Here is a 13,239-nt window from a genome sequence, read left to right on the forward strand (position 1 = left end):
GAGCGTGGTTCTTTTTTCCGCATTTCAACAGCACGTTTCTCTGTTTTAGCGAATGGATCCCCAGCTGGATTCTTTGCTAGTTCTTGAGGCTTGAGGCTTGAGGCTTGAGGCAGGGTGACCCTCTCTCCCCCTTCTTTTTTATCATTGCCATGGAGGCTTTTAGTCGATTGATGGGGAGGGCGGGGGAGCTTGGGTTTATTCAGGGATTCTCAGTGGGTAGATCCCCCAATCAGTTAGACAATATTGGAGTCACCATTGGCTATGGTGCGACCTGACAAACAGATTGTTGAAATGGAGAAAGATTGGGTAGTTGACAATATTGGAGTCACCAGTGAGCTTTTGGGAGTCTCTTCAGAAGGTAATAACGAACATACATTATCTATCCTTCATTCAATTGTGAAAGGGAGTGAGGTTGCAGTGACCAATGAAGTTATGAATACGAAGCCTTTATCATCTTGGAAAGGAGTACAGGAGATAAAGAATCTCATTTCTGAAGTCAACTACGAAGGAAAGGGAGGAGTGGTGAAGGAAAGGGAAAGAACCAGGAGCAGGAGTCTCAAGAAGGGTGGTGGGGAGCTTATTTTATCTGGTTTACAATGAAGCTACGAATCATATCATGGAATGTTTGTGGTCTTAATGATCCGAACAAGAGAAGGGTGGTGAAGGTAGCCTTACGGAAGTGGGGTGCTCAGCTTGTTTGCTTACAAGAAACCAAGCTGGCATCCATTACTGACAAGGAGGTTAAGAGTCTGTGGGGAGGTAGGTTTGTGGAATGGGAGGCATTAAATGCTATAGGTTCCTCGGGTGGAATAATTGTTATGTGGGATAGTAGGTGGTTAACTCGATCGGACGTTTGGGTGGGGCGATTTTCTGTTTCTTGTGTGCTTAAAATGGAAGAGGACAACTTCAAGTGGGTTTTCACTAGAGTCTATGGTCCGGTTGTTGATGATGAGCTGCCTATCCTTTGGGAAGAGCTTCGCCACGTCCAAGGATTGTGGTCCTTCCCTTGGTGCTTGGGAGGGGATTTCAATGCTGTTAGGTCCCCGTCAGAGAGGTCCACAGGGGGAAGAAGATCTCTGGAAATGGATCAATTTTCTGATTTTATTGATGAGCATCTTCTTGTTGATTTACCAATGGAAGGTGCAGCTTATACTTGGTCAAGCGGTAGGGATCCAATCACTCTTTCAAGGCTGGATAGATTTTTAATTTCCGGAGATTGGGAAGAGAAATTCCCGGATGTTGTTCAAGCGGTGTTAGAAAGGGTCACCTCTGATCATGTTCCTTTGGTCTTGGATTGTGGGGGTTTACGTTCTCAAAGATCCCCATTTAGATTTGAGAATATGTGGCTGCGTGCAGAAGATTTCCAAGAGAAAGTCAGAGCTTGGTGGGAGGGTGTTATTGTTTCAGGATCGCCCAGTTTTACAACTTCAAAGAAGTTTAGGGCTCTCAAATTAGCTCTTAAGCAGTGGAACAAGGATGTCTTCGGGAACTTGGAATGGAGGGAGAATAGAATACTTGCTGATTTTTCTGAGATTGATCGTCTTGAGGAGGCGGGAGGGGATATGGATTCTCTACGTTCCAGGAGAGCCTTTTGTCAGGCAGTTTTTGCTGAGATTGCTAGTATGGAGGAGATCTCGTGGAGTCAAAAATCGCGGACTCTTTGGCTAAAGGAAGGTGATCGGAATACAAAATTCTTCCACCAGTTAGCGAATGCTCACAGGAGAAGTAATCATATAGGAAGAATTCGGGTGGATGGTGAGGAGTTGTGGAAAGAGGAAGAGGTGCGTAATGGTATTGCTTCCTTTTATCAGAAGCTTTACACCGAGCCTTTAGATTGGAGGCCCAAACTTGATGGTCTCCATTTTGAGGCTATTTCTGTGCTCGATAGAGATAGGATTGAGAATCCTTTCACTGAAGAAGAAGTTCTTAAAGCTTTATCAAGTTGTAATGGGGACAAAGCCCCGGGACCTGATGGCTTCACTATGCGATTTTTGTCGAAAAGTTGGGCGGTTGTAAGAAATGAAGTAATGGGCACTTTTCAGGAGTTTCATTCTTCTGGCGTCTTTGAGAAGTCGCTTAATGACTCATTCATTGCCCTTATCCCAAAAAAGGGAGGCGCCTCTAACATAAAGGATTTTCGTCCTATTAGCTTGGTGGGTTGTATTTACAAACTTATTGCTGAGGTGCTCGCCTTAAGAATGAAGAAAGTTATGGATGGGATTTTTTCGGACTCTCAGAATGCTTTTGTTGGTGGACGACAAATTCTTGATTCTGCTCTTATCGCTGGTGAATGCGTGGATTCCAAATTGCAGAGTGGTATTCCTGGAGTTCTATGCAAACTTGATATTGAAAAAGCATATGATCATGTGAATTGGAACTTCCTATTGTATTTGTTACAACGAATGGGGTTGGAAGTAAATGGAGGAAGTGGATTGAGACCTGTCTTTCATCTGTCAAGTTTTCAGTTCTTGTGAATGGCTCTCCTGCTGGTTTCTTTAGTTGTTCCAGGGGTATTAGACAAGGAGATCCTTTGTCTTCTTTTCTTTTTCTTGTTGTGATGGAGGGGTTAAGTAGATTTATGCGCAGGGCAAAGGATCTTGGTTTTATAAAGGGTTTCAAAGTGGGCAGAGATTCAGCCCATCAATTGGAGATTTCCCACTTATTCTTTGCAGATGATACCCTGGTTTTCTGTGATGCCGATGCGTCTCAACTACGATATTTGAGGTGCGTCTTGACTTGTTTTCAGGCTGTTTCCGGGCTTAAGGTCAATGTGGCTAAGAGTCTGCTTGTCCCGTCTGCTTGTCCCAGTAGGAAATGTTTAGGATATTTCCTCTTTAGCTGCTGTCCTTGGATGCAGGGTGGGCTCATTCCCTATTCCTTATTTGGGCTTGCCCTTAGGGATCTCCTCAAAGCTAGTGGGGTGTTGGGATTCCGTGATTGACAAGTATGCAAAGAGATTGGCAGGTTGGAAGAAGCAATACTTGTCAAAAGGGGGTAAAGTTACTCTTATCCAGAGTACGTTGTCGAGCCTTCCAACTTATTTTCTTTCTTTGTTCCAAATCCCTTGTTCTGTTGCAGATAGGATTGAAAAAATTCAAAGGGATTTCCCTTGGGGAGGTAAGGGCGATGAGTTCAAGTACCACCTTGTTAGATGGGAGGAAGTTTGCAAACCCGTGAAATTGGGTGGACTTGGAATAAGACGTTTAGTTCCTTTCAATCAAGCTCTCCAAGGTAAATGGTTATGGAGATATGGAAGGGAAAGACATCGTCCATGGCAGAGGTTAGTTTCTTGTCGATATGGGGAAGAGGCTGGAGGTTGGTCTACTCGTTCGGTTACCCTGACGGGAGGAGTCGGTATGTGGAAGGCTATTCGGAAGGGATGGGATGTTTTTTCAGCTCATATCAGATTTAAACTTCGTGACGGTCGTTGTATAAGGTTTTGGGAAGATCTCTGGTGTGGGGAACAACCACTATCTTATGCATTTCCAGCTTATTTAGTATTGCTGTTGATAAACACGCCTACGTAGTTGACTATTATCGGCTTGATAGCAGCGGGATTATATGGGATGTGCTTTTTCGACGCTCTTTTCAGGATTGGGAGATGGACGAGGTATGTGCTTTTCTGGATCTTCTGTATCGGCAGGAGGGCGTAGGCGGTGGTAATGATGTTTTATTATGGGCTCCTCCTTCTCATGGTCGCTTTGAAGTTAGATCATTATTCTTATGTTTGTCAAATTTTGCTAATCGTGATTTCCCATGGAAAACTATTTGGCGATCTATGGCTCCAACTAGGGTGGCTTTCTTTGTTTGGACTGCAGTGTGAGGACAGATTCTGACAATTGATAATTTAAGAAGAAGGGGCAATTGTATTGTTAATCGATGTTGTCTATACAAGGATGATGAGGAGTCCGTTGATCACCTCCTTTTGCATTGCCCTGTGGCGAACGACTGTTGGAATCTCATTATTGGGTTGTTTGGCATGTGTTAGGTTATGCCACATTCTACTAAGGAATTAATTCATGTCTGGAGAAGCTGTCGAGTGAGAAGAGATGTTCGCGATTTCTGGAGAATTGTGCCACATTGTGTATTGTGGTGTATTTGGAAGGAGAGAAATAATAGGATGTTCGAAGGGAATGAGACGTCTACGGCTATGGTCAAACTTTACATTCTTCGTTCTCTTTTCAATTATGTGAAGAGGAGCTTTTGTTCTTCTTCTGATGATTTAATTACTTTCTTGGATTCTTTGGGGCCTTAGTCCCGGTTCCTCTTTTGTAATTGGGATGCGTTCCCTTTTTGAACGCCTTTTTTAATGCTATTTTTACTTATCAAAAAAAAAAAAAAAATCAGTTAGACATTTCCCACCTGCTATTTGCGGATGATACCATTGTCTTTTGTGATGCTAATCTTCATTAGCTGAGGTATTTAAGGTGCGTGTTGGCATGTTTCCAAGTTGTTTCTGGTTTAGAGATCAATATTGGAAAAGGGGAGATTGTCCCAGTTAGGGGGTGAAGGATATTCAAGTATCGGCTAATATGCTAGGATGTGGTATTGGCTCTTTTTCGATCTCCTACTTGGGACTCCATTTGGGAGCCTTGTCGAGGAGAATTTCTGTTTGGGATCCAATTGTTGAGAGGTTTAAGAGGAGGCTTGCAGATTGGAAGAAGCAATGCTTGTCAAAAGGGGAAAGGGTTACTCTTATGAAAAGCACACTCTCAAGCCTCCCGGCCTACTTTATGTCGCTTTTTCCGATGCCCAAGACAATTGCTAGAAGATTTGATGATATTCAGAGGAAGTTCTTGTGGGGCGGTTTAGGAGATAAGTTCAAGTATCACTTGGTTAACTGGGAAAGAGTGTGTTCTCCTGTTAAAATTAGGGGTTTGGACATTCAAAGGTTGGATGTGTTTAATAAGGCACTGTTGGGCAAGTGGTTGTGGAGATTTGGGAAAGAGAGGTCCAAGCTTTGGAGACGTGTCATCGCTTGTCATTACAGGGAGGGTGATGGTGGGTGGCAGTCTAGGGAGGCTAGATTCCCAGCGGGTATAGGCTCTTGGAAACTTATCCGTAGAGGTTGGGATGAACACTCTAAAAGGATTCGGTTCAAGGTTCGAAGTGGAAGAAATGTCAAGTTTTGGGAAGACAGATGGTGTGGGGATCCAGCTTTGGCCCGTAGGTTCCCTCAACTTTACCAGATTGGTATGAATAGAGATGTTGTAGTTGTTGACTAATATCGCCTTGATAATGGGAGGGTGGCTTGGAATATGCAGTTCCGTAGAGAGTTCCATGATTGGGAACTATTGGAGGTTATAGAATTTCTAGCATTCACTATAGGCAGGTGGTGGTCGGGGTGGGCATAGATGAGATGGTGTGGGTGGGTACCTCAAGAGGGGTGTTCGAGGTAAAGTTCTTCTATTTTAGTATTGTGGAGCTTCATAGTCCGGCTTTTCATTGGAAAGCCATTTGGAGGACAAAAGCACCACTGAAGGTGGCTTTTATCTTGTGGACAGATGCTTTGGAAAGCATCCTCATTATTGATAATCTTATAAGAAGAAGTCAAGTTGTAGTTAACATGTGCTACATGTGTAAAAAAATGGGGGAATCTGTTAGCCATCTTCTAATTCATTGCTCGGTGGCAATTGATGTTCGGTCTTTGTTTTTGGTTGCATTTGGTCTTCCATGGGTGTTCTCAAAATCTACGGTTGACTTGCTAGAGACTTGGAGAGGGTGTATAGTGGAGAGCCAAGTCAAAGATGCTTGGAGGGCTACTCCCCTTTGTATATTGTGGGGTTTGTGATGTGAGAGAAATAGCAGATACTTTGAGGGAGAGGAGTCTCCTATTTGGGCTCTTAAGTATGGTATACTCTCTTCTTTATTCTTTTGGGTAAATGGGCGGGATTGTAGTTCAATGGATTGCCTTTAGGATTTTGTTGATAGCTTAAAGCTATAGTGTCATCATGGACAGCGGTTGTCTTCTTTGGGAGCGCTCCCCTTTTGAGCATTTTTATGAAATATTTCTTATCAAAAAATAATAATAATAAGAGTTATTCGACTGTTGATGTATATCATTTAGAGGTTTATGTTGTCGATGGTAAGAAGATTTTGATGTTTTTGGAGAGAAAATATTGAGATTAATTATTAAGGATAAATAGGTCAAGTTAAAATCTAGGTTAATTGTTGAAGGAATTTCAAAATTGCATCCACCAAACAACTTTTTCTTGTAAATTCCTTCAACTGAAAGGCATTTTTTTTTTTTTTTGATAAGTAAAATTTTATTGAAAGCGCTCAAAAAGGGAGCGGAACCCAAAGAAACACAAGGGCCAAAGGTGCCTTAGACCTTCAAAGAGGCCAAAAAAAAACAACAATCTCCTCCGTAGATCTATAATCTCTCCCTGAGACCCAACAAAAAAGAGTGGAAATAATAGAGAACTTAAGCATAGAAATATGTTTCTTTTTTCCATCGAAATATCTCCTATTTCTCTCAAGCCAAATACACCACCAAATACAAAGAGGCGTAGCCCTCCAAGCATCCTGAATGAGAGCCCCAACAGAGACACCTCTCCAAGCCTCGATCAACCCTCTAAAGGAACAAGGCATAACCCAATGAACCCCAAATAATTCAAGCATCAAATCCCAACAGTCTCTGGCCATACTGCAATGTAAAAGAAGGTGATCAACTGTTTCCTCATCACACAAGCACATATAACAATGATTGACCACCACCTGATTCCTTCTCCTCAAATTATCCTGGGTTAAAATATTACCTAGGACGAAAGTCCAAGCAAAGAAGGCAGCCTTGAGGGGAGCCTTAGAACGCCAAATAGATTTCCAAGGTCTCCGGAAACAACCTAAAGGCACCTGAAAAAGGACCTAACCTCGAAACGACCCTATGAGTTAGGATCCCAGAACCAACAATCCGACTCCCCAACTGTGTTCAGTTTAGGAGGCATTTTACAAAGGCAATCCAATGAAAGGAATTTTAGATTTGGGAAGCTCCCCCAAACAGAGCCAAAATCGTTGCACATTCCATGCTTAGACATATGTGTAAATAAAGTCAAATCCTATGATTCTAGCTTATCGTATATCGGCTAATATATCCCTGCTAACACTCCACCTCAAGTTGGTGCGTGAAAATCTGAGATGCCCAACTTGGACAATGCATATTCAGTCACGGTCTTTATAAATATATAGCCAACAACTATGTTTGGCTGCATTAAATTGACTAGCCAAGACATAACCATGGCGCTTTCTCCAAACCACCACGGATAAATCTTATCTCACTGAGTTGTTGTCTCCTTAGACCATAAACCATTGTTAATGTCTCCTCAAACCATAAGCAACCAATCACAGACCATAAACCTATCTCCTCAGGCCATTTACCTTCATACACATGTTTAAAATATGTAGATGAAAGAATAAAAAATGTCTCCTCAAACCATAAATAATCAACAATGTCTCCTCAAACCATTCCCCTTCATACACATGTTTAAAAATATGTAGATGAAAGGATCACCTATGTCTCCTCAAACCACAAACCATAAAAATGTCTCCTCATACCATTCCCGAATGGATATAAATGCTTGAATGACATTAATAATATGTAAAGGCTTGAATGAGACTTAATAATGTAAAGGCTTGAATGAGACTTAAATACTCGTTCATGGCTCTAGTTTTTATATGCTAAAAAGAGCACATGTAAATATTAATTCCAAGAAAGGAAACTGAATAAAATTGTTGCATATTCTATACCTAGACATATGCGTGAATAAAGTCAGATCCTATGATTCTAGCCTACCACATCTCGGCTAATATGGTAAGTTACATCCATGATTCTAGCCTATCATATCTCAGCTAACAGATAGACTTTGATTTTTTTTTATGATAACAATTTTTGTAATTGAAAGAGAATATAATCAAGAAAAGTGTAATAACAGATCAAGATAAATAAATGGTAACTAAACTCAGGACATGGAAAATGAAATATAAACCTGCATGCAGACAAGTTTGGAGTCTCCCAGAACACGAACATTTGTAAACCCCTTTTTGAGTGCATATCTCAACCCTAAAATCACGGCTCTATATTCAGCAACATTATTGGTAGCTATGCCCAAACCTTCACGCAATCTACAAATCTATACAAGATACAGGGTTAGAGATATGAAGTATGAAAAAGAAAATCTAATCCCAAAAAGTGGATTGTATACCACGCTTCCATCATTATTTCGCAGCACAGCTCCTGCACCAGCTTGTCCAGGATTTCCTTTTGAAGCACCATCAAACTCCAGAATACAAGAACGCTGTGTACAATTATGGAAATCAGGGTTTTGTTGCACCATGAATTCAGAAAAGCATCACAATATAAAACTTTCTTAACCTGAGCCTGACAAAACATTATTGAATTTTTATTTATCCAACGTAAAAGTTGACCAAAATTTTGCACAAATCAATGGTGGGTAGCCCCACCACCCAATCCAAGATCCACACGTTTCACTTTATTAACTCATAAGGGAAAAGGAAAGAACTAAAAGAATGGAGAGAGAGAGAGAGAGAGAGAGAGAGAGAGAGAGAGAACATTCATGTTTTGTATCCAATAGGCATCATTACAACATTCACTCACAGTAGAAGACAGAGCTTGGGCCTCGACATGAGAATCTAACTTAACATGCTTTTTCAAGGGATCAATTGAAATAGATGTTGATCCAACAGCTCCCTGCAAAGTAAAATGCACATGAACAAAAGATAGCCAAAATAAAGTCAAGACCCTCCCAAGTCATTGAACATAATATTCAAGCACAGTAGCAAGAATCAATCATCTTATATGCAAGAATGTATATCTGGCTATGGTGCATTCAACTACATACAACGTTACTGGATGACATTTTGCAAAGACTAAATGAACTACATATGTTTTTTGTTTTTTTTTTGTGACATGTAAACAAACTACATACAAGATTAAATAGATGTTCTACACATGCAAAAGATGTTTTTAGCAGCCTATCCACAACCCCCATAATCAGTAAGTAAAGTTTGTTATGATCTAATCAGAGTGATTAGACATCCCTACACTACACATTTTAATGCTGATTCCGATTTTTACTTGGTAATCATATGGATGGAACAGGCAGCAATTTTTTACTAAGTTACCACTGTTTCTTCCCTTGCTTTGTTCCTCTTCCCCTCAGGGAGTGAAGATGGTGTGGCAAGAGCTACTAATGTTTCTGCCTCTTTTTCCTTGTTATTTTTTTTCTTTCTTATTTACATGGATATTTTATGAAGGGCCCCCTTTTCCTTCTTTCATTATTGAGCTTGATTCATGATAATAAAGACTTGTTTTGCAATGCCATTGAGAGTTGAATTCAAATGACCGCTTAACCTGGCTAGAAATATATAATCAATATAGTAATTGAATTATTACCAAATTCAAAAGAAAGACTACCCAAAGCTGCGGGGTTATATTTTTGGTAAGATTTGCTTGAAAAGAAAAAAACAATGGTTTTGCTTTAAGAAACTTCAACAAAATTTACAAATGAAGTGTAATGCTCCATGAAAACTAAACAAATCTGAGAATAAATAATGGGAAGAAAACAAGAAGAGAAGGCCCATCCTTCAAGCTGTTACATTCCATATTTAGAGCTCAAGGCTTGCTTGAGGAGGCAATTGGTAGTGGCCATGATTTCTTGAAAAACAAGGCAGATGACGGAAACCGCCAAAGAATGGCACGTCTCAAACAAAGAAGGCCAGCATCGCAACAGTAAGCTGGAAACCTCTATTCCTGAGCCCGGAGAAGTGCTCCTGACACCTCTCGTGTAAATACATAAGTACATGTTTTGATGATCCGTATTACTTCAGAAAGCGTGATGATGTGAACCAGTTCAACTGGCCAACTAAAGCGGGGCCTTCGGCACTATCTTTTTCATATATTAAACATATTTGTACATTGTAGTATGAATAATCTGATATCAGCATATGTGGTATCACTTTATGTGGTCTGAATAATCTGATATCAGCATATTGAATCTGTGTGATCACATATGCATTCAACCAGTCACTAATTTCTTTAAAACTGAACAAGTAACAATTACAGTATCGAGGTCTATTGTCTGCCTCCAATGCATTTGATTATGATCATTAAAAGGTTAAGTCCAGAGCAGAAAAGGAATAAATTTAGCCCACAGTTCCTCCTATGGAATATCAACAATTACATGCCATTCCTTGTAAGCCACTTATAGAATCAACAGAACTTAGTTATTATCAGATTGTGCCTCTTAGAAGGACCTCATGTATCAATGTACTTGACTCCGCTGCCATTAGTGCATGCACATTTTAATATTAATCAATAAATGGAATGAAATTGGTCGTTCTGCTTTGATTGCCAACCCAATAGAAACATAAGGATATAGAATTTGGGGAAGTGATTGCAAATGCTATCTCTTCTTGTCTCGACTGGGGAGCTCCTTCCCTCTGTCAAAGTGAAAAAAGGCAATAAAGGAAGAAGATCACGTTCGAGGTCACGAGGAGCAATTCTAGGAATAGCCATTCTAGAACAATCAATCAATTTCTCATCATAATTGCTACATCTTTCAAAAAAAAAAATTAAATTAGATTAAATTAAATTAAATTAAAGTAATATTTCATTATAAAGGGAGCTCAAGAGGGGAACAAACCCCATAGGAGTCTATATTTCATTAACGCAAAAGAATAAAGTATGAAGAATACTATATTTAAGAGTATAGGAGTCTCCTCTCCTTCAAAGGATCTCCGAATCCTCTCACGCCACAAACCCCACCATAAACAAAGGGGAATGGCCCCTCCAAACATCCCTGACTCGGCTCTCCACCAGACACCCTCTCCAAGCCTCAATCATCTCCATTGTGGATCTTAGGAACACCCAAGACACACCAAACACAACCAAAAACATAGCCCAAACATCCCTCGTCACTGGGCAATGAAGAAGGCGATTCATAGTTCTTCTGTCCTCTTGCACATGCAACACCAATTAACCACGATATGCCTTCTTTTCTTGATATTGCTGAGAGTAAGAATGCTTCCATGAGCACCACACCATGCAAAAAACGCCACATTCAAGGGGGCTTTCGACCTCCAAATCACCTTCCATGGGAAAGAGTGACCTGGAGTCACCACAAGACTACGATAGAAAGCCCTAATCTCAAACACCCCTATTGGCAGACCCATCCACACAATCTCATCCATCCCCACCCCTCCACCTCCTGGCTATAGAGCAGAGCTAAGAATTCAGCAATCTCCATGAGCTCCCAACCATGAAACTCTCTACAAAACTGCACATCCCAAGTCAACCTCCCACTATCAAGACGATAACAGTCGGCAACCAAAGCATGTCTACTCGAACAAATCCTGAACAACCGAGAGAACCTACATGCCCACCAGAGATCCTCCCAAAACCTTAGATTCCCACTCCGAACTAAACCAAATACATTTGGAAAACTCATCCCACCCCTTCCAGATAAGCTTCCAAATGCCCACCTGTTGGAAATCTCCCCCCTTCCCCCCCCCCCACCCAAAATACCGGCAAGCAATGACTCTCCTCCATAAACATGGCCTCTCACACCCGAACCTCCCAATACCGGCAAGCAATGACTCTCCTCCATAAACATGGCCTCTTGCACCCGAACCTCCATAACCATTTACCTAACAAAGCATTGTTAAACAACTCCAATCTCTAAATATCCAAACCCCCTTTTGAATAGTTAAGCACATCTCCTAGTTCACCAAATGGTATTAAACTCATCACCAATGCCACCACCCAGGAAGTCTTCTCTTGAATCGCTCAACCACGGGATCCCAAACTGAAATCCTCCTCAAAATTGCCCCCCAAGGGCAGACCTAGATAGGATATCGGGAGTGTGCGAAAGCGATAAATTTGTTCACAAGGAACAGTTTACTTTGAATCCACATAAAGAAGGATAAAGTCAGAGAAATATGATATTGTATTTATATAATTGAAGGAGTAAAAAGTTATTTCTACACTTAGCAGTACACATATTTATAATATAAGAAAAACTAATACTAAAGGGAACTAAAAACATAAAGAAACCTAATAGCAAAAGCAAAATAACACTAAAAATAAGCCTAAAAATAAAGTTTCTCTAAAAATTTCAAAAAAAATAGAATAAGAAACCTGATAAATAAAAAATACTAAATCTAAAATTTGAGAGCAATCAGACTTCGTTTACGCCTCAAACAAAAATCCGGAAATAATCGACAGGCCTCCTAACAGATAAGAGAACCCGATTTCAAAGCCCTAAACGAAGCTAAAAACCTAGTAGGCTTTTCTCAAAAAGTAGTTTACACCCAAAAAAACACTCTATAAGGCCGAAAACGAACTTGTCGAACTATTCAAAACTCTATCCTACATCACAACCCCACACCCAAGATTAATTGCTAAGTCCTAAATTATGTCGACTGCTCCGATTGGAACCAACTTGCTCTTTCCAATGTTGATCTTTAATTCTTAAACGACTTGGAAACAAGCCTGAACACACCTCAAAAACCTCAATTGTTCCACCCTAGCATCACAAAAGACGATGGTATCATCCGCAAAGAGCAAATGAGAGAGAACATTTCTCACCGCGAAACCTCGAATAAAAGCCAACTCTTTTGCTCTCCTTATCAATATGTTGAAAGCTTGCATAAGAATGATGAACAAAAATGGAGAGGGGCGTAAACCTCGAGAGCTAACGAAGAAACTATTTGGGGAACCATTAACCAAGATTGAGAGTTGCACTGTCGAGATGCATTGGTAAATCCAATTCCTCCATCTAGTGCCAAACCCCGTCCTCTCAAGCAAATACAGCAAAAAATTCCAACAAATACGATCATAAGCCTTCTCGATGTCCAATTTGCAAATAATCCCAGAAACACCAATTCTAGCTCTGGCTTCCAAACACTCACTAGCAAGATTGAATCCAAAATCTGACGATCGCCAATGAAAGCATTATGGGACTCCGAGATCACCTCCTCCAGAACTCTCCTTAAATGGATCGCTAAAACTTTAGCAAGAATCTTGTAAACCGCTCCCACCAAACTAATCGGTCTAAAGTCCTTAGCCACCAATGCACCACCCTTTTTAGGAATACGGGTAATGAAGGATGCATTGAGACTCTTCTTAAAGTGCCCTCTAGAATGAAAATAACTCAAAGTACCCATCACCGCAGGCTTCACCACCTCCCAATTATGCTGAAAGAAAGCCAAAGAAAAACCAATATG

The 13,239-nt window shown here is 40.6% G+C and overlaps 1 protein-coding gene across 6 annotated transcripts in view; it reads right to left on the reverse strand.

The window, feature by feature from the left end:
- Positions 1-13,239, reverse strand: part of LOC132294941 (uncharacterized) — a 40,290-nt gene that overhangs the window by 17,396 nt on the left and 9,655 nt on the right. For 5 of the 6 annotated variants that reach the window (XM_059792984.1, XM_059792986.1, XM_059792987.1 and 2 more), the window contains 3 exons: positions 8,612-8,704; positions 8,199-8,291; positions 7,983-8,126 (listed from right to left, as the gene is read on the reverse strand). In XM_059792984.1, coding sequence (XP_059648967.1) covers positions 7,983-8,126; positions 8,199-8,291; positions 8,612-8,704 — 330 coding nt within the window. The remainder of the gene's footprint in view (positions 1-7,982; positions 8,127-8,198; positions 8,292-8,611; positions 8,705-13,239) is intronic. The other variant, XM_059792989.1, reaches the window with a different exon arrangement.

This window comes from Cornus florida, unplaced genomic scaffold (assembly GCF_030987335.1).
Source record: "Cornus florida cultivar Cherokee Brave unplaced genomic scaffold, ASM3098733v1 CherokeeBrave_3.0.0_Hap2_Chr02, whole genome shotgun sequence".
Classification (NCBI taxonomy): Eukaryota; Viridiplantae; Streptophyta; class Magnoliopsida; order Cornales; family Cornaceae; genus Cornus; species Cornus florida.